Source organism: Alexandromys fortis, unplaced genomic scaffold (genome assembly GCF_014885135.2).
Source record: "Alexandromys fortis isolate MF-2015 unplaced genomic scaffold, M_Fortis_MF-2015_v1.1 scaffold_21, whole genome shotgun sequence".
NCBI classification, from domain to species: domain Eukaryota; kingdom Metazoa; phylum Chordata; class Mammalia; order Rodentia; family Cricetidae; genus Alexandromys; species Alexandromys fortis.
The window spans coordinates 2,541,414-2,562,097 of record NW_026067905.1 but is presented as its reverse complement, the minus strand read 5'-3'; the positions used below and the strand labels follow the sequence as shown (position 1 = coordinate 2,562,097).

The 20,684-nt window shown below is 40.3% G+C and overlaps 1 protein-coding gene across 6 annotated transcripts in view; it reads left to right on the top strand.

Annotated features, from left to right (window-relative positions):
* Positions 1-454: 454 nt before the first annotated feature.
* Slco1c1 (solute carrier organic anion transporter family member 1C1) overlaps positions 455-20,684 on the top strand; it is a 48,803-nt gene continuing 28,573 nt past the window's right edge. The window contains exons 1-8 of one of the 6 annotated variants that reach the window (XM_050135401.1): positions 455-580; positions 1,980-2,112; positions 5,709-5,870; positions 6,915-7,056; positions 13,748-13,880; positions 16,082-16,215; positions 17,985-18,131; positions 20,391-20,489. In XM_050135401.1, coding sequence (XP_049991358.1) covers positions 5,742-5,870; positions 6,915-7,056; positions 13,748-13,880; positions 16,082-16,215; positions 17,985-18,131; positions 20,391-20,489 — 784 coding nt within the window. In that variant the 5' untranslated portion in view covers positions 455-580; positions 1,980-2,112; positions 5,709-5,741. The other 5 variants (XM_050135402.1, XM_050135400.1, XM_050135403.1 and 2 more) reach the window with 5 other exon arrangements.

The window sequence follows — 20,684 nt, the reverse complement described above, 5'->3', positions numbered from 1 at the left end:
TAAGCAGTGGGGCCCTAGAAATTACAGGCAAGAATGAGTGTGTGACATAGGATGCAATCCAGACAAGGCTTGGTTCTAGGAGCCCCAAGGAATGGGTCAAGGTTTGCTACATCCTCTGTGGTCGTGTTGATTATGGACTGTAAACTACAAAAAGGATCCATGTTAGAGAGCGATTTTTAGAACACTGAGATGTCCCGGATTACACTCAAAGGGAAGAATTACTTTTTTGGTAAAGATAAATAAATCCCATGTCCTTTTGATTGTTAGACACCATTTCCCCTTTTTATAGCTTGTGGACATTTTGAAAGATATTTGATCTCTATTTACAAAGGTATTTGATCCCTACTTCAGATGGCAAAGCCCAGTTTGATTGCTAAAATAAAGAAAGTACCTAGTCTTAAAAAAAGTCCAAGAACTATTGCTTCCATTTTATAGTTTTGTTTTGTTTTGGAGACAGTGTCTTATTATATGTTCCTGGCTGGCTTTGAACTCCTTGGGATACATCCTCCTTTTCTCCAGAGTACTAGAATTAAAGGCATGCCCACAACACACAGCCCATTGTTCCTTTGTAAAGCTTAAGGTAAGTCCAAGTTTCTTTGCCTCTTGTTTTATTACTTTGTAGTAAAATGTTTTCTTTACATTGTTTACTAATGGGGGCTGGGTAGATAGCTCAATGTTTAAGAGCTCTTGCTGCTCTTTTGGAAGATTGGGATTTGGTTCCCAGTTTCCACACAGCAGCTCACAATGGTCTATAGCTCCCATCTCAGGACATCCAATGCCCATTTCTGGAATAGGCAGGTACTACACATAAACTGACAGAAGCACACACAAGGACACATGAAAACAAAAATTTAATTTTTAAAAAGGTGGCTAATCATCTTGACCACCTGGAATTGCATCTGTGATAAAGACATTGTTTGCTCATTCGGGGCTTGCATATGTGGTGGGCAGGACATAATTTAATCCTTGGGCTCTCCCTAGAAATCTCAGTTTGAAGATGAATAAAGATTTAGTTTCATAGCAGAACATGCTGAGAGTAAGTGGTCTGCCCTTACTGACAGACCTGGAAGAACAAGTTGAACCTTGGAGAATCCTGGTGGCAAATTCATTCCCTTACAGGTGAAAACAAAATGTAAACTAACACTGTTCAAAAATTCTTTAAAAATCATTCTCATGGGAAAAGAATTGATTTGAGTTGCACAATTTCTTGTACTTAGGTTTAGGTAACATATGCAGCTGAATTGCAAAAGTTAAGTTGCTATTTTGTCAAATTTCAAATTATGGGGTGGGTGAAAGGTTAATACTTTTTTTTTTTTTTTTTTTTTTGCTTTGAGAGCAAACTCTACCTGGAAGAAGCCTGCAGAGCTTTGATCTTGACCTGAAAGTATTCCTGCAGATTCTAGAATCCCAATGGGAGAACAACCATGCCAGGAATGAGCCCAAAAATATATTTTTTTAAATAATAGCAAACAAACAAATGCAGAACAACAAGGCTGGCCCATTGATATCCCTAAGGAATTGCTGGCTGGAAAACTGCTTGGAAGAAGGGGAGGGGGGGTGATCTTTGTTACAAACTTCCTTCCCCTGCCCTGGCTTCTGTTTCCTTACCCCTCTTACCCCCCCCCCCCCCCCGGGGAGTTGTGTTTTCTGGGATCAGCAAGTAGAAAAACCACAAGTGGTCTTTTCTTTTTTCCTCTTTCTCCTGTAAATAAAGCTTTATCACGTGTGGCCTTAAACTTGCTGCAAATTGCAAAGAAATGGCTCAAAGTCTCCAGCTCTTTCCGTACCCTGAGAGCTGAGACACAGGGCAGTGCCCTTGCCAGGGTGCCCAATTCCCTCCAGACTGCCAGAAAAAAAAAAAAAAAAAAAAAAAAAAAAAAAGAGGCCAACTGGAGAGGAGAAAGAGAAAGATTGCCCTGGGGTGAGACCAGACCCTTGGTCTTTTCTGTTCTCTAATCTGTTCTGTCTGTGCCCACCAGCTCTCTTGACTTGTCAGAACTGCTCAGAGCTGCTGCCGGGTGTTGCCTCAGTTTCTTCTTTCAGGCTGTGCCCTGGGAGTCAGCCTTTTGCTGAACTTTATGAGAACTGGCCAGCTTTGATCTCCACCTCCAGGTAAGAATGGGTTCTTTTTATTTTTATTTATCTATTCATTTATTTTTGTTTTTAATTGTGTGAGCATGACACCTTGCTCCCCTAGGAGAGAAGTTGACAATTTGACATTGATTTCTTCAAGACTTTGGTTTATCCATGACACTTTAGTAAAAAGCAGTGGGTTTCCTTGTTAGCTGGGTAAATAGAAAAGGAGTCTGTCAGAGAAGCCAGGTAAACTCAGATCTCACTTGTATTTGGGCTTTTATGCTTATTAGTTGGGCGGCCTCTGACAGAAAGCTTAACTGCTCTAAGTGAAATCATTTTATAAGTAAATAAAATGATTTTGAAGTTTGGGGGTTATTTTAAAGATTATAATATATGTATATATCACCCTGAATAGGAATGCTTACAAAAAGTGAATTTGATAGTGAAGTCATTTGCTCCTGGGGGTGGGAGATCAGTATTCTAGATAAGGCACATTTCTCCTCAGCAAAGACTACAGGTTAGTTCTAAAAACCTCTGGAAGAGAAGAATCTCAGGGTCAGAGTACCTGGCTGGTGCAGAGCTGTGAGGTCTGGGTATGGCTACCTCTTTGACCTTCTCAGTGACAGCCCAATGCAGGCTGGCTGCACTGTCACTGGTCCAGAGCATAGGGCCCGAGTGTATCTGTGTAACTAACTTTACCTACCTTGGCCATCTGTACTCCTTTAGAGACTAGATTTTCAAACCAACCAATGTAAACAGAGAATTCAGCTTTTTAGAAGCTACCAGCTTGGCTTGTTTGCTTTAGAATCTGGAATATGGTTATGCCCTTACCTGGGATACTGAATGAAACTTTCCCATCTGTCCTTTTATATTTTGGAAAAATCAACTCAGGTGGGCCAGTGACGTATCAGGTGCATATCCCTCTAAACTGTGCTCCAGTCCTGCTACACAGATGCAGATGAAGAGAAGGGGGCTTTGGCCATAGAAGACTTGCCTTCATGCCATAGGGCTTTCTTCCCTATCCTTTCAAAGCACTGAGAAGCACACAAAACCCACAAGCTGAAACCTGCTTAGAACATATTGCAGTCATGCTGATTTGCATATTAGTCATTAAGATGCAGTTTTGCTCCAGGAAAACTATGTAGTGTCAGTGTTTTAAGGGTTTAACTTGGTCCAATCACAGTACTGACCCAGATCAGGATGTCTGCTCTTTGTCCTCTCCACCAGATCACAGTAAGAATGATTGTGTCAACACTTCCAAATACAAGAAGAGAACATGCTAAAACATCTCAAATATTTAAAATATAATTTCCAGTGTGTTTTACTGTTTTGTGCAAACAGCTTATAGTTAAAGAACTTGCTCTTTCAAAGAAAGATTTAGTTTGGGGGATATATTGCATATTCTAGTTAACAGCTTTAAAATCATGTCTAATGGGACGTAGTATTTCCAGAGGACCTCAAAAGGCCAATTTTATATAATTTTTAGAAAGAATCACATTTTGAAGTGTAAATTTACTATTATTCCTTCTGTGTTTTAAAGTGTTCCTGGCTATATGCTTTTATGTAGCGATGTTTTTAGTTTTCTAATGTCATAACATTTTTATGTAAAATGCATACTTATTATAGAAAAACCAGAAGATGTGTATAGACTTAATTAACATTAAAACCTCTGCAATGTCACTCACTAGAAGCAATGCATTTCACTGAAGTCAGGGAGACTTCGTTTCTCCTCATGTGAGTCTGTTTCTTATCACTATTCGTCTCACTGTCTTAAAAATAAGTTCTACTCTGTCCAGTGTCAACATTTACTTCTTTGCCTTACCTTCCAGTGATTTCTGAGACTTCATTGTGAGACATCGCCATATTTTTTTTTTTTTTGGCTTTTTTGGTCATTTGGCTATTTGAATGTTTTTCATCCTAAGCAATGACTCTTTTTAGACCTCCATCAGGATCTGAGTAGACTTGTTGAAAAGAAACCTGTGCAGGAGGCTGTGTTTCTTGGGCAGTGTTTGATGATCCTTGCAAAGCATTGTTTTGGATAACTAGCTTTAGTAATTTAGTCTTTTTACAAAGTTGGTATCACAGGCTTTTAAGAGTTTTCTTAGATTGTTTCTGATTTTGTTTCTGTTACTGTTGTTTTATTGTTGTTACTTTTTCAGGAATGGATGCCAAATGTTATCAACCACTATCATTAATCGGTTGCTACATTGTTAGAATAATTCCAGTTAAAGTATTGAGCAACTGATTTGGTTTTGCTAGCATTTGGGGAAGTTTATAATCTATAGGTTTCTCTTTTTATGCTGACCTCACGAGACTTCATAATGAAGGTCATTTCAGTTGTATCAAATAAATAGCACCAGTGAATCCATTTCATTCTGTGCTTGCTTTCCTTAGAGGGGATCCCTTGATAAAGCGCCCTGTCATTTACTCTATGTCTTAGAGTATTTTTTAAAAAGACCCTGCCCCTCTCTTTTAAACCCCATCCATTTCCCATAAAATAAAGAGTTAAGACATCTACTCCATTTCTAAATTGTTTGGGCCATCTCCTGTCACTTTTGTGTTTCAAAATGAGTCAATTATACCGCCATTCCTTTATTTTTTTTTTCCAGAAACAAAATTCAATCTGTGAAGCCAAATGATGAGAACTTTAATAAACCAAGAAGAAGAATTGGCTAACAAGGTCAAGATCATATAGACATAAGCAGAACAACCCTATATTCTACCACATGCATGAAGTTTTACTTCAAATATTATTTCTGCAGTCAGTGTAATGAGGGTTAGAAGACCTCTGTGTACAAGTGGGCATCTTGTACACAGCCATGTTGTTTTGATTTTTGAATGCCGTAGCATGCATTAGATTATTAGACAAATTCTGACTCATGGTAGAAGGCTTAAAAAAGTGTAGCACAGGATGTGTAAATATTAATGTGAACAGGGAGAAACAGGGTCAGATTGTGCAAAACTGTTATGAGTTTCTTTAGGAGAAAGAAAAAGGGGAGGGTGAGAATTAAGCATGGGGAGGGTTTCCCTTCCTCTAAGGCAAACTAAAGCCTGTATTTTCATCTGCATTCAATCTAGGCGCTAGACGTTTATCGTTCACATTCCTTCTTCATTAGCCAAATGGTGCACAAATTGGACCTCTTCCTGTTTGCTTCATTTTAATCCTTACTCGGGTGCCAGGGGAATGCTAAGGTGCTTCGGGGATCTGGGATGGTGTCAGCTTCTGCTATTCATTGAGTCTTGGAAGGCTTACTTCTAATGAATCAATATTCAAGAGGTTGGATTTCTCTTCCCCTTCCTGCTTGCGCCCGGTTTAATCTGGCGAGACCACAAAGTCAGAAAAAATTCTACCTCGTTATTTATTCCAAAGGCAACATGGAAATTTATTCTTTGCTATAATGAGGCTCAAAGTGGAGAGATTGAAAAGGAATGCTGGCTGCAGGCTCTCAATGGCAGGATTCGTTAATCAAATATGCTGTCTGATTTTAATTGAAACAAGTCGCCAACTTACTGTGGTAAGAGGAGATAGTGACACTTTAACTTATACCTAAAGAGCTGAAGCCTACAGTGAAATGGAAACGTCTTTAAATTCTGTGGCTCGGAATTAAATTGTTGTTTCCTTTGAAAATCAGCTTTGACAGGCTGGGATAAGGAACGTTTTCATAATGGACACCTCATCCAAGAAAAACGCCCATTTGTTCCACAAAAACCCCTCGCGACCTGTCAGAAGGCAATCCCTTAAAGCCGGGTGTCCATCCCCAGAGGAAGCGCGACCATGCTGTGGCAAACTCAAGGTAGAGGGCTTGGGTGTACTTTATATGCTGACTTCCATATAAAACTCAGCTAGAAGAGGAAATTGCTGTCTTTTTTTAATATAAGCTTTTAACTGCAAATTACCAAGACCGCTTGCCAAGCAGTGGAATCCTTTTTGCCTGCCATGCGGGCTAGATGGATTTCTCCGGCTCTTTTGAAGGTTCTTCCTAGACAAACAGGGAATATGTAGATGCAGACATTTGTTAAAGCGCTGCCTTGTGCCATATATCAGACTAAGCACACCCAGACTATTTTCTTTCTGGGAAAGAAAACTTTGGCTTTTCTTGTTACACAGAAAGGGACAGGTGTCTGCATGATGTAAGCCTTCCTTTTTTCCAGCAAATAGTATTAATGAAACAAAAAAATACTGTTTACTAATAATTATTAACCTGAATTCACATGCATACTGCTTTACATATACAATTAAAATGTAAGTCTATTAAAATATAACCAGCTACTGAAGAACCACTGGAAATTTAAGAATAAAGTTAACAAACACATACCAAAAGGACGTGGTCTCAAGAAACCCAAACAAACAAAAAAGTAAACTGAACATTTCAGAGCAGAATGTTCCCTGCTAGTGCAAGGTCGTGATTTCAAAAAATATTTAATAGACAAGGTTGGACTTGTGAGGAGATGGCGTGTGTATGGGTTTTGATTTTCACTTTTTTATTTACTTACCTGTGGATGGTGCGTTCCATGCCACTCTCTGATATTCTCAAAGCTAGGTTCCCTTTCATGTCTTTTGTGGAGGGGTAGGGAAGAGGTGGAATCCTGCACACAATTTACATGAAAATCAGCATGCATTTCAACTGCCAAGTAATTTAGAGGGCTTGTTCTTGGGGGGAGGGGGAGGAATTCTGCATAGTCTTGAGACTAATTAGAGCTGCAATAGTACTTGAATCAAACTGTCAATGGTAACACACTTGCCTTTCCACAGTGCTGTTCTCTGAATTTTGTTTCCTTAGTAACTTCTGAGCCATGCCAAGCTAGTCAGACTTCGTGTGCCCTTTCATGTCTTCCAGGTGTTCCTGGGTGCCTTGTCTTTTGTTTACTTTGCCAAAGCGTTGACAGAAGGCTATTTGAAGAGCACCATCACTCAGATAGAGAGAAGGTTCGATATCCCTTCCTCCCTGGTGGGAGTAATTGATGGTAGTTTTGAAATCGGTAGGTATTACAGAAGCCTGACCTTCCCTTTAATTCCAAGGTCTTTCTCTGAAACCTGCTCAGTATCATCATTCATTGTCTGCTGAGATCCAACCTGTAATCCTGTTTGGACAGATCTGCCAGGACCTTATGCTACTCAAAGGAAACCCATTCTTTCACAGAGCAGGCAACTGATAACAATTTCCCTGCCTCCACTGTTCATGACTGGACGTCTTAGATGAGTTACTTAAACATAGGAGGGCAGACTTACTTGGGAAGGAGAGGGGGTCCTGATTGGTGTTTCGCGTTGTGGTATATGAGAAACACCTCTTGGGGAAGTAGGAATGTGGGAACACACAAAGTGCCTCTGCAAAAATGTAGCCCAAATATTTAAGTAGTGGACACTGTATTTTTCTACACAGTAGCTGTGAGGGAGAGAAAGGGGATTCTATTAGCAGGAACACAAGAGTAGATCTGATTGTAAAAACTCTGCATACACTTAGGTATCCTTGTTTTAGCAGACTTGCTTAGACTCTTCAAATCAGTGACTTGCATCACTGTGTGGTTCCAGTTAGTCAGACCCTGGACTAACTGTGAGGCATTTGTTGCCTTTCAAAGAAAAACAAAGTAATCCTCTCAGTGCTTGCTGATGCCTTTTGGAACAAATAAAATGGCAGGGAAGTCTCCTAACTGTTTTAGTGTCAGCTTTACCTGGAGTGACAGGAATGTCTAAATTGTCTACTTTTTTTTTTTTTTTTTAATTTCTGCTATTTTGCTTTCATTTGTTACTCTGGATATCAGAAAAAAAAAGTAAGACCAATGAACATATAAACTTTTCTGGCTTCTGCAAATAACACAACCCTCACTTTAAAAGGGATAAGAGATGGTTTATTTTGGAGACAAATAATGCATAGCCGTAGCCCATGGACACCAACTTAGGCTACCCCCAATACTGTGTCCTAATGTGGTAAATATTACATGAAGATTTTGTTTAAGAACAAAGAAAGCCATTGATTAAGATGCTTTCCAGCAGGTTGGTGGAGACATCAAGTAGGAGGTTACAGAAAGTTGGAGGAAACCTCTGCTATTGGGCTTAGAGGCCACCTGATGATAATATGAGCTTTTGGATAGGTAGAGGTTAGGGATGTTTCATACAGAGGGGTTTACCTAAGGGTCAGCAGGATGTCAGGACATACAGAGAAGTGGGTGACACATACTGTGAGGGGATTAAGAAGACCAGAGATAATTGGACTCTGAACCCATAAAATTCCAACCACTAGAGTTCTACACAGGTCATCAGCCTTGTAGGTGGAGCAGTCCTGCTAATTTGTTCACCAAGAAGCACTGCCAATCACACGTTAATGGATGTACTGGGGTCCTGGGAGTATTAAAGTGCAGGCATTGATTCTACAGGGAGGGGACCCAAGGTTCTATTTGTTTTTGTTATAGATTACATTAATTTAGTGATTAATTTAGTCTATGTGTTTGCATGTGTACACGAAAGTGTTCTATGGTGCACATGGGAGGTCAGAGGATACCTTGAGAGTCTTTCCTCTCCTTCCATCATGTTCACTCTGTAGACTGACTTAGGGCAAAGTGGCTTTGCCTGCTGAGACATCTAACAGGAAGTCTGCATTTCTTGTTGTTAGAGGCTACAAATGCTGTTAGTCAGTGACCACACATACATCAAGATTCTAAAATGCCTGCTCATACCAGTTCCTGATGTCACTAAGTCACCTCCTTTGGTCAGGTGATTGTCTACATTATGAGACTATACCCAGGAAGCCAGTATATCCTGATTGAGGCAAACTTACAGATGAAGGGAGATGTGCCAGTAAAAATTAGATGTCAGAAAGTTTTAATTTTTCAGACTCTTGGTTTCAATGTAGGAACACCTTATTAGAGCTACTTAGACATAGTGCAAACTCTCTGTTGGATTACCTTAATATGTAAGACAAAAACTGGTCCAAAATGATGTTCAGTGCCAACAGCAAGTCTCTACACACATGCAACACATGTACACTTTATTCTCACACGTGTATGTTTCCATATATATGTGAACATGCACACATATAAGCATGCTCACACACCCCACATACATACTATAAAAGTTATATATGATAATCTACATGTGTTATTGTAATAGGAGTGGCGGGCTACATTCCTGGTACCCGGCCGCCCGCATGGCTAGCTTTATACCCAAAATAATTACATGAAAACTGTATTCTTTTCAACACTGGCTGGCCCATTAGTTCCAGCCTCTTATTGGCTAGCTCTTACATATTGATCTAACCCATTTTTAATAATCTGTGTAGCCCACGAGGTGGCTTACCAGGGAAGATCTTAACCTGCATCTGTGTCCGGTGGGAGAATCATGGCGACTCCCTGACTCGGCTTCTTTCTTGAGCATTCTGTTCTGTCTACTCCATTTTCTGGTCTACTACTTAATTTTCTGTCCTATCAGGTCAAGAAGTTTTCTTTATTAGTTAACCAATGAAAGCAACTGTTGAAATTAGGAGCAGTGGGGCTGTGTCCCAGGCACCTGGCCGCCCACATGGCTAGCTTATGCCTAGAAATAATTACACGGAAACTGTATTCTTTCAAACACTGCCTGGCCCGGCTAGTTCCAGCTTCTTATTGGCTAGCTCTTACATATTGTTCTAACCAATTTCTAATATTCTATGTAGCCCACGAGCTGGCTTACCAGGGAGGATCTTAACCTGCGTCTGTCTGGAGCGGGAGAATCATGGCGACTCCCTACTAAGCTTCTTTCTCCTAGAATTCTCTTCTGTCTACTCCGCCTACCTAATTTTCTGTCCTATGAGGGCCGAGGCAGTTTCTTTATTAGTAAGAAATCACTCCCACATCAAGATAAGATATAAGACCCACCTCCATCAATATGTAACAACTTTGTTGAAATTCTTTTAATTTCTATTGATTGTCTGTGGAAACTCTAGCATTTTCCAAATAGAAAAATCATATGACTGAAATAGAAGACACTTTCATATTTATTTTTTTTAATTCTTAAATATGTCAATTATTTTTGTATTTTCTTACTTGATTGTCCTTGGATTTACGTTGAATTGAAGTGGTGATAATGGAGACCATTTTCTTGTTTCTGACTTAATACACTGCTTTTAAAATATCACTATTCAACAATGCACCTCTTTCATGGTTTTTATTTTAATTAATTAAATAATTATTATAAGTTTGTTTGTATGGTTTTTAGTAAGCATACTTCAAAAGTTTATTTGCTCAACACATGTGTCTTCTTTTTGTCTTCCACTGTTTGATTTTCTGAGACAAGGTATCTCACCCTGTGGCCCTGGCTGGCATGGAACTTGCTGTGTAGACCAGTCTGACCTCATACTCACCAAGGTCTGTCTGCTTTTGCCTCCTGAGTTCTGAGATTGAAGTGCACACCACCGTGCTAGGCTCAGTATTTCTTTTGCCTTTGTGACTGAGCTGAGGGCTTCACAACCTGTCTTCTAGTCCACAAAAAATGGTTCTTCTACATGTTATATAGTGATTTAATTAACAGATTTCTTCTTAGCTCCTATTCTCATCCCTGTAATTAACTGTACTAGGTACCAGTGACTGTTCCATTTGCTAATAGGATATTGCCCTTACAATTCACAACTGCATTTGGGCTACAACTGCCAAGTCATATATGGTCCTTGTTCAGTGTTTGTTTCTGCTACATAAGATAACTTCAGGTGTTGTTGCAAGGAGAGGGCCCACTTGTTTGTCCTGGATGCCTGCTAGCTTAGCCCCAAAATAACCACACAGAAATTATATTAATTAAATCACTGCTTGCTCCATTAGCTCTAGCCTCTTATTGGCTAACTCTCACATCTTGATTTAACCCATTTCCATTAATCCTTATATTGTCACATGGCAGTGGTTTACTGGCCAAGATTCAGCATGTCTGACTCTGGCAGCAGATCCATGGCATCTCTCCCTGACTCTGCCTCCTTTTTCCCAGCATGCCATTTAGTTTTCCCTGCCTACCTAAATCTTGCCCTATCAACAGGCCCAAAGTAGTTTCTTTGTTAACCAATGAAAGCAAAGCAAAACAAAGACAGAAGGACCTCCTACACCAAGTAGTTTGCTTTCCCCCTAAGACTTGAAATTTTGAGTGTGTGTGCATAAAAAGAAAAAAAATAGAGGGATATATTCAGTTTGGTAAAACATTTATTAACCCTCTGGACTTCTTGTCCATTTGTTAGTCATATGAGGTATTGGGAAATTTTATATCCTATTCTGTGAATGTGTGTGTGTTAATGCACATATATGTGTGTGCTGTCTGTGCAAATGTGTACACACATATGTGTACACAGATGCTCTGCCCATGCATGAATATGTGGAAGCCAGAAATAGACTTCCAGTATCTTTCTTTATCACTGTTCACTTTGTCTTTGAGATAGGGTCTCAAAGGAACCTGGCGTCACCATTGTAGTTAGGCTGACTAGCCAGAAAGCCTTTAGAATCTGCCGGTCTCCACGCCTCCTCCTGTAAGTCCAGTGCTGAGATTACTGGTGTGAGAGTCACACCAACTTTTATGCTGGTGTTGAGGATCTGAACACAGCCAGCACTTTGCCCCTACCCCTGCTCCAATTCATTTTAATTTTTGGCTTTAAATCATCATATATTTCCCATGTGTCTCTCTTGAGAACTCAGAAAGGTTGATCTCATTGCAAATAAGGAAACGTAAACTCCTAGAGGTGGAACAGGTGGCAAAATGACATTATTCATTAATATAACAAAGAAGTACCCTTTGGACCCCAGTCCCATATTGTAAGAGTTTGGTGGAGGGCACATGGGGCTATAAAACAGTTGCTATAAAATGCAATCATCTTCACAAACAAAAAGGCATAACCAGTATAGTGCCATATACTACTTAAACACCAAATGGGTATTCTCATGTTTAATTTTTTAACATGCAAATTTTAAAGAGCTGAATTCTTCCAAGAGTCAAGCACATAGAACTTATTTTCAACCTACTTTTCCCATGTCCTTATTATTATCCTTTGGGATATGAAATTCACCGCTCATTTTCCAATTGAGTAACTCTGGCAGTATGTCCTACCCAGATAATTGCTTGCAGATGGGAAACACGCTCTTGCTGTAACATGTAAGCACCAAGGACAGCATAAAGACAGGCTACCCCATAGGCCCCCAGAGCCAGCCAATGGGGAAGGGTTTGTTTCTTTATCTAGATGGGAGTTTCCACAGATGAGACTTCCCAAATGATTATAGCTAAAACTCGAAAGATCTTTAAAAAGTACGCCCCTAACTTGTGTTTCTCATGGTGTATTGTTGGTATGATCCATACCACTGCAGTTGTGTTTACCTTGCTAATGAGGGTTCCTTGACTGGACCGTGTTCCAGAGCAACAGAAAACTAGAAGTGCCGAGAAGTTTCCATTGTTAACAGCTTTGTAGCATCCTTTGCACCACCTTCTAGGAATTCTTGTGTATAACAGAGCTTGAGAAATCTTGTAAAACACGTTGAATTATTAAGCTTAGGAGATGGCTTGTTCATTCAGTAAAGAGTCAAGTAAACATGAAGACCTGGTTTTATATCTGAATCAGAGTAAACAGCAACAACAACAAAAATCCAAGCATGGTATTGGACCCTTTCTTGTTATTGCAGAATGAATCAGTGAAGACAGCTTACAGCTTGCTGGACCACCAACCTAGCCTAAATCAGAAAGCCATGAGCCTATGAGAGGAGACATAATCTTGTGAACTGAGGCAGATAGTATCTGAGGGCTGACACCTAAGGTTGATCTCCAACTCCATATGCATTCCAGTGCGCATGCACACAAACACACACACACAAGAATGTGTCCATAAAAATGCATACACACCGAAGTAACTCATGATATTTCGTTAGAACTATTTTAAAATGATGTAATTCTCACTTTAAAACCAACATTATTTTTTATTTCTAAAATACCTGTCTTGTGAAATAAATTATCATTTTATAAAAGTGAGTTTAACATTTTATTTCATTTAAAGTGAGGCATAGTCTTGCCTTTGTACAACCTTTCTTTATCAGCTGTAGAGATAATATAAAATCTACGTTACAAAAATAATTGGAAAACTAATTGACACTTTAATCCAAAGCATAAGTGAATGAAGAAAATTAATAAAATTTGCTACAAAATCACCAATAAAAATTAAAAATATCAGCTAAAGGAAGCCTTTTATAATTTCGATTTTTAATTGTGTGTGTGTGTGTGTGTGTGTGTGTGGTGTGTAGGTGTGTGCATTTGAATGCCAGTGCCCTTTTAGTTCTGATGAGGGCATCTAACCTCTGCAGCTGGAGTTACAGGCACCCAGTACGTTACTGAGAACCAAACTTGGCCTTCCAAGAGCGGTACACTCTCTCTACCAAGAAGCCATCCTTCCAGCCTCTGCCTCTAATTTAATGAACTGATAAAATGCTTTTAGAAGAACAAATGGCCAGGTTGGGTAAAACCAAACGGCAGGAGGATTTTGACAAAATGCAAATAGTTTGGCTCAAGTCATGAACCTGGAGATGATTTCAGCAGCCATTTTAGCTCACAGGGAGACTCACATGATGGGAAGTCTAGGTGTGTGGTGTCTCCTTAGAGCGAAGCTGCAGTGAATCTGCGTGCGCAGGCGCGCCATGTGTTCACTTCTGCTGTTTCCTAGACCATGAATGCATCTTCTTTCCCCTAAAGGGAATCTCCTGGTCATCACATTTGTTAGTTACTTTGGCTCCAAACTTCACAGACCAAAAATCATCGGAGCAGGCTGCTTGGTCATGGGAGTCGGAACACTGCTCACGGCGCTGCCACAGTTCTTCATGGAGAAGTAAGTCCGAAGCCTCCATCTTTTCCTAACCCTTCCTGCGATGGCAGATCTCCGCATCTGTTTTTTTTTTTTTTTTTTAATTGTAATTTGTCTTGTTTTCATCATTTGGCAAATGTCTTGCTACATGGCTCTGGTTAGTCAGATATTTTCTTTACTAGACTGCCCAAGATGGCATTGAATTAATAGCCTTCCTGCCTCAGCCTCCAGAGTTCTGGGGTTATAGGCATTTCTTTAAAAAAATATATGTGGGTGTTTTGCCTGCCTGTGTCTCTGTACACAATGTGCATGCCGTGTCATGGAGGCCAGGAGAGGACGTTGGATCCTCTTTGAACTGGACTTAAAGTTGGTTGTAGACTGTCATGCGGGTACTGGGAATTGTACCCAGGTCCTCTGCAAGAGCAGCTAGGGCTCTCCACCATGACCCGTGTCTCCAACCTCATCACCAGACCCCTTTACAGCTTTTCACAAAATTATTCATTGATTATGGGCTTTTTTTTGTTAATATGCATTGTTTTGTATAAACAAACTTATTGTTCTGCCTTCTTCAAACAAATAACCTTGGTGTTACACAAACGTTATTAATCATAGATGGTAATTATGATGAGGAACTCTGGCTGGCTGGGTTTAGCATTCTTTCTCTTAGCTCCACTAACCCACATATATGAGAATGATCTATGATGATCATTGTTTTAGGCACTGTGGATAAGGGAATGAAAAGAACTCCCTGAGCTCACGGATCTTGGGAGTAAGAAAAAAACACAACACACATGCAGAGTGTGCTGTGGTATGTCATATAGGGATATTAACTGTTGAGAATGGGGCGGGGAAAGATGGCCAAACCTTGAAGAACACTTGCTATACAAGGTGCATGTGGCCCAAACACCTATAATTCCAGCTCAGAGGCACATCACATTGTTACATCTTCTTCTGGCTTCCCTGTGAGCACGGGTGTGCACACTAGCATACATACACCCACACATTCTCAGGCACACACACACACACAGATGATACAGAACAACAACCTAGTGAAGACACTTAAGGAAAGAACTGTGAAAAGACAAGGGAACTCTCGCAGATTGACTGACCAGTGAGTTCTGGTGATGTGCTCTGCCTCCCCAGTGATACGGTTACATATGCCCACTGCTGCACCTGGCACTTAACTGAGTGCTGGGGATCTGAATTCAGAATCCCATGCTTACACAGCTGGTCCTTTACTGACTGCCTAGAACCAGATGTGGAGTTTATAATGGTAGATTGTAACTGTGATCTCTGCTTCAAAACCTGACACTGATGAACATCCTGGGATGAGATTGCAGGAAGTAGATACAAAATTTTCATATGCTCAGTAAAGACTGCTCTAGGCAGAATTTAAAAGCTGTCAGAACTAAAACCCTAAACTTAAGGGCAGCCATGGCTGGGGCTAGGGCTTACCAGTATGCACTGTCCTGTTGTCCTGTATACAAGGGAAATGGGTTCGACCTCCAGCATGGAAAAAAAAGAAAAGCGAAAGGTTTCTACCATTATTTGGACCTGATAACACAGGCCTGTAATACCCGCTATTCCAGAGACTGGAGCAGGAGGATCGCATAAGTTCACGGCCAGTCTGTGTAGGCATCATTGAGTCCAGGGCTAGCTCAGAGCAATTAGCAAGGGTGTGGTGGGGGTGGGGAGTGGAGGATAGAGAAGTGGGGTTGGGTTAATCTGCCATCACAGTCATTACCTGGAGGGAAAAAGCAGAATTCCTTCTGGGTATAGGGCTCTAGAGTCGTGATGCATTTTGCACATTTTCGAGAGCTAGCCTGATGTGGGATCCCTGTGAGCGTTCTGATTCTGATGTGCTAATGCCTCAAGTTGTTACAGTATTGATTTTTCTCTGTCTTGGAGACAGCCTCTCTCTCCAGCAAATTTAGGTAGCTACCTCTTGCTCTAAGCGAGCAGGTGATGGGCAGTCACCGTCTTCTATTAAAATAAGTCTTAAAATGAGTCTTGCTTTTCTTTCCTGTCAGTGGATCACGATGGCCCAAGAACGATGCAAAGGCAAAGGATGGGTCATGCACCAAGCCCCTGCTCAGTGCAGGTTTGGTTTGATGAGTCCAACTTGAAAGAATAAAAACCCAATCTGCCCTCTCATGAGTGGCAAACCAAGTCTGTGTTTTAGCATGATGTTAGTCTGTCAGGGTAAACATATTCTTTATTTGCAGGTACAGCTATGAGAAATATGAGAAGTATTCTCCCTCTGCCAACCTCACTCCCAACATCTCTCCGTGCCACTTGGAGTCCAGCAGTCTGCCACCAAGCTTAGCCATGGGGAAATCACCAAACAAAATGAATGATGGTAAGATGATTTTTAAAAATTGACTTGTGTAAGTAAATAGGTTTTAGCTTTTATGTACAATTTAGTTTATTACTATTTTATATATTATTATTCAGGGTTTTTTTTTTCTGAAAAGCATTAGTACTGAAAATATTAACGTATAAAAAATTCCTACAATTGTGCTGGGAGATGGCTGAATGGGAAAGAGTGGTTGATTTTCAAGCATGAAGACCTAAGTTCAAACCCTCAGCACCCACTGAAAAATCTAGCCATGTCTGCACATGCCTATAAACCGAACACTCGGGGATACAGGTAGATAGGTTCCAAAATTTGCTAGCCAGCCAGCCCAGCTGAAACAGTGGAATTTTGATTCACTGAGAGATTCTATCTTGAGGCAATAGACTAAGAATGATGGACAAAGGTACCAATATACCCTGGCCTTTGCTTGTACACAGTGACAGACACACACAACTGCTGTTCACATGCCTGCACACTGTAAGCACTCATACACACATAAACAGCTCATAGAGTATAAAACTGTATGATATGATCCCAGTAAAATATTTCAGTAGTTCAATATTATGAAAAAAAAAAACACAAATGGCATGCTGGTTACTAGGAACATCTACCAGTGGTTTCTTCTAAGATGGGTCTTGAAATGAAAATAAAATAAACTTCACAAATAGAATCATCAATCTAAAGGATCAGATAAGAAATGTATTTTTTCCCATAAATATATTTAATTTCTTCTTTATCCCCTTTACACCTAGGTAAAAATAGCTTCCACCTCCCAGTGATGAGAAACCTCCAGTTGTAAATACCTGAGAACCACTTAGCCCAGTGTGTGCCTGGGAGGGGACATTTAGATGTGGTGATCACTGGAGGCAGTGCCAGAACTCTGAAGCAGTCTTTCTTTTATGTGACTGACATAACTGCCCTGCCTCATTTGGCCAAATTACATCATGACATTTATGAATGCATCCTTAAATTGCTTTAGATTCAACTATAGAAATATTGTCAAAATCCTGTTCCTTTTGTTAGAAAATATGGACTTAAAGAATACAAGATGTGTAATTTTTACGTGACTTGTTTGAAGAATTCTAAAAATGGTTGATTACTAGCACAAAGAACTGTAGGCGATACAGCCCTGCTGCAGCTGTCAGCCACGTCAACACTTGACTTTCAGGTAGAACTTGGACAACAATGGAAAATACTTGTGATTAAAAATGACACAATTTAGCCAGGTGGTGGTGGCACATGCCTTTAATCCCAGCACTTGGGAGGCAGAGGCAAGCGGATCTCTGTGAGTTCGAGGCCAGCCTGGTCTACAAGAGCTAGTTCTGGGACGGGCACCAAAGCTACAGAGAAACCCTGTCTCGAAAAACCAAAAAAAAAAAAAAAAAAAAAAAAAAAAAAGACACGATTTGTACTAAAGTGGGTGTAGATAAGCACTTGTTCAAGGCCTGTTTTGCCTCCGAGAACATGCTGAATGAGTTTGGAGTGTAGAAAGCCAAATACGTCTATAGGTTCAAAATGAAAAAAAGAGAGCAACTAAATCCAAGGAATTCGAAGAAGTGAGAATCTCTTAGTGAGGCCTCCAGATTTAACTGTTGAAGAGATAGAAGTCTAAAAAATAATTCAGCCTCTTCCAAACTCTTACCAGTTTAGCACTGTGGCAGATTTTGATTCTGCCTTCTAACACAATTTTAAAGCCAAGCATAGAAATGTAGAATAAACATTTCGCATCATTAGTGAGCTCGCTCTAGTCTTCTTTTTGCTTCTCTTTCTAGAATGCAAAGGGGATGCCAGCTCCTCCATGTGGGTTTATGTCTTCCTGGGAAATCTTCTGCGAGGATTAGGGGAAACTCCCATCCAACCCCTTGGCATTGCCTATCTGGATGACTTTGCCAGTGAAGACAATGCTGCTTTCTACATTGGTAATGTCCACTTCATCTGGTGTGAGAAGTGGGGTGTCTGTTTGCTCCCTTCCTGTCTATTTCAAATTTAGTGTGGAAGGTCTTAGCACTCAGTCTCCATGCCTTCATTCAGTTAACACTTGTCTGAAATACACAGAGGATTTTAACAGTGTTGAAATACGAGCGGCGGGGCTGCGTCCCCAACACCCCGGCCGCTTGGCTAGCTCATGCCCGAAATAACAACACACAAGCTGTATTCATTTGAGAACTGCTTGGCCCCTGAACTTTAGCCCTTACAGGCTAATTCTCGCACCTGGACTAGCCCATTTCTAATAATGCCTGTAAGCACCCCAAGGTGCGCTTACCGGGGAGATTCTAGCCTCCGTCCATGGTGTCTCTGCTCCAGAGAGCAGAGCTGTCGGGTCTCTCCGGGAGCAGAGCAGAGTCTGACCTCACTTCCTCTTCCGCCCAGAATTCTATTCTGTTTACTCCTCCCATCTATGTTCTAAGTTGAGGCCAAGCAGTTGGTTTATTATAACTTAACCAATGAAATCAACAGATTGATATATGACACTCCCACATCATAACAGTGGAGACACTTTGTTAGTCGGTGTCTTTTGCATAAGGAAGAGAACACTAGACTAGAAGAAAATAGCTGTGATCTTGACTGTAATGGCATGGAACTTTATGAAGGCATCTTGGGGGCTTTAGAGTTCAGAGATTGTTTTTTAACATTTTTTTTGTGTGTGAGTGTGTATAGGTGTGTGTGCGTATTGTTTCTGCAGTTTTAGAAATCGCCTTGCATTATAAAAGTCCCGATTAAAGGATTTTTTTTCCCCCTATATGAGATAGGAAGGAATTCTGGAACCTTGAAAGTGGGTATGAATGATTAAAAAGAAATATAAAGAGTATAAGCAAGGCTCAAGGCTACTGCATCTGTAGATTGTGTCCCAGACAACTGCAGAACTCATCTGTGTCTACAAAAGAGAGGGGAATGCCCTGGAAAATCTTCCACACAAACTGTAGTAGAAGTGAACTCTGAGGGTCAGATGTGTCTATGCGCTGTTTAATGGGTGTCTCTCACATTCTGGAATCCAGCCAGAAATTAGAACTGCAAGCATGACTATTGTGTCAACTGTGTTTCATACATTGGTTTTGATTTCTTGGAATGCTGATCTTTTGAATGCATAGCCTTTAGGAAAAAAGGACAAGATTTGATGAGAGACTTTGCCAAGAATTATTGTGTTTCTGGGCACATAGTACAGAAATCCCTGATATCCTGCAGATACCAATACAGACTTAAGAACAGACTCTCACTCTATTAGAAAACCGGAGCATAACTCCGGAGCTGAGATATGGGATACACTGAGCAAGGATCCAGACACTGGCTAAGATTTACCTACCTCTGGAGGTTCTCAGAGGCTCACACAGTCTCTCTTCTGTTCTGAAAGAGGCCAGGGAATGTCTCTTCGTGTTCTTGAAATCTCCAGGAATATGAGTGTTTGAGTTCTGCAGGGAAATGAATGGCATGTGGGAGACACTTAGCTGAGCAGGATGACCTTTCTACTCACCGGTGGCCCTTTGCTCTGGGTAACCTGTTACAGTCATCTATCAGGCTGCCCCTGACCTCTGGTGAGCTTTCTGGAAAAACTTGCCCCAAGATTTGCTCCCCGCCCCCCCGCCCTTTTTTAGCTATTTCCTGAGACAACACTCTCCCCACAATGCTTCCTCACAAGCTCCACATAAATGAGTGGGCACTCTTTATCACCGAAATGAGAAAATCCATTTTAATGTCAAAACAGAATTTATGCTTTACTGACCATAATTTTTTGATAAAGATTATGAAATTATTATTGTTTTTCCTTGTCTGTTTTTGTTGCATATAGTCCCTAGCTCCTTCATTCATCTCTCAAGGACTAGGATTCCTAAATTGTGGACAGCGCAACTGTCAGGACTATAGTTTGCTTCATGTTTGGAATTTAAATTTGTTATAGTCCTGGTGTTATTTCCATGAGTGGAATCATATGTTAGAAGTAATAATTTTCTCCCCAAATAGAGAAAGACTTATTTCCTGAGCTGGTGCATTGAAAAATTAGCCAGCGCCACCACAGGTGAGGTGCCCAAGTTTTATTTTGCAGCTGCCAATGTCATCTCATTTATATTTCCTGCTCAGCATTTGATTAATTTATGAAGACAAATCAAAGTGGCAGTTATTCTTATTTTTCCTCTATTCCCCCGCTAATAGGTTTTATTTTAATTTGGTTTGCTTTTTTTGTGCAGGGTGTGTGCAGACAGTGGCAATTATAGGGCCCATTTTTGGCTTCCTCTTGGGTTCATTATGTGCCAAACTGTATGTTGATATTGGCTTTGTAAATCTAGGTAAGTAGGTCTATTTATTTTATCTAACCATCTATCTATCTATCTATCTATCTATCTATCTATCTATCTATCTATCATCTATCTATCTATCTATCTATCTATCTATCTATCTATCTATCTATCTATCATCTATCTCTATCTATCTATCTATCTATCTATCTATCTATCTATCTATCTATCTATCATCTATCTATC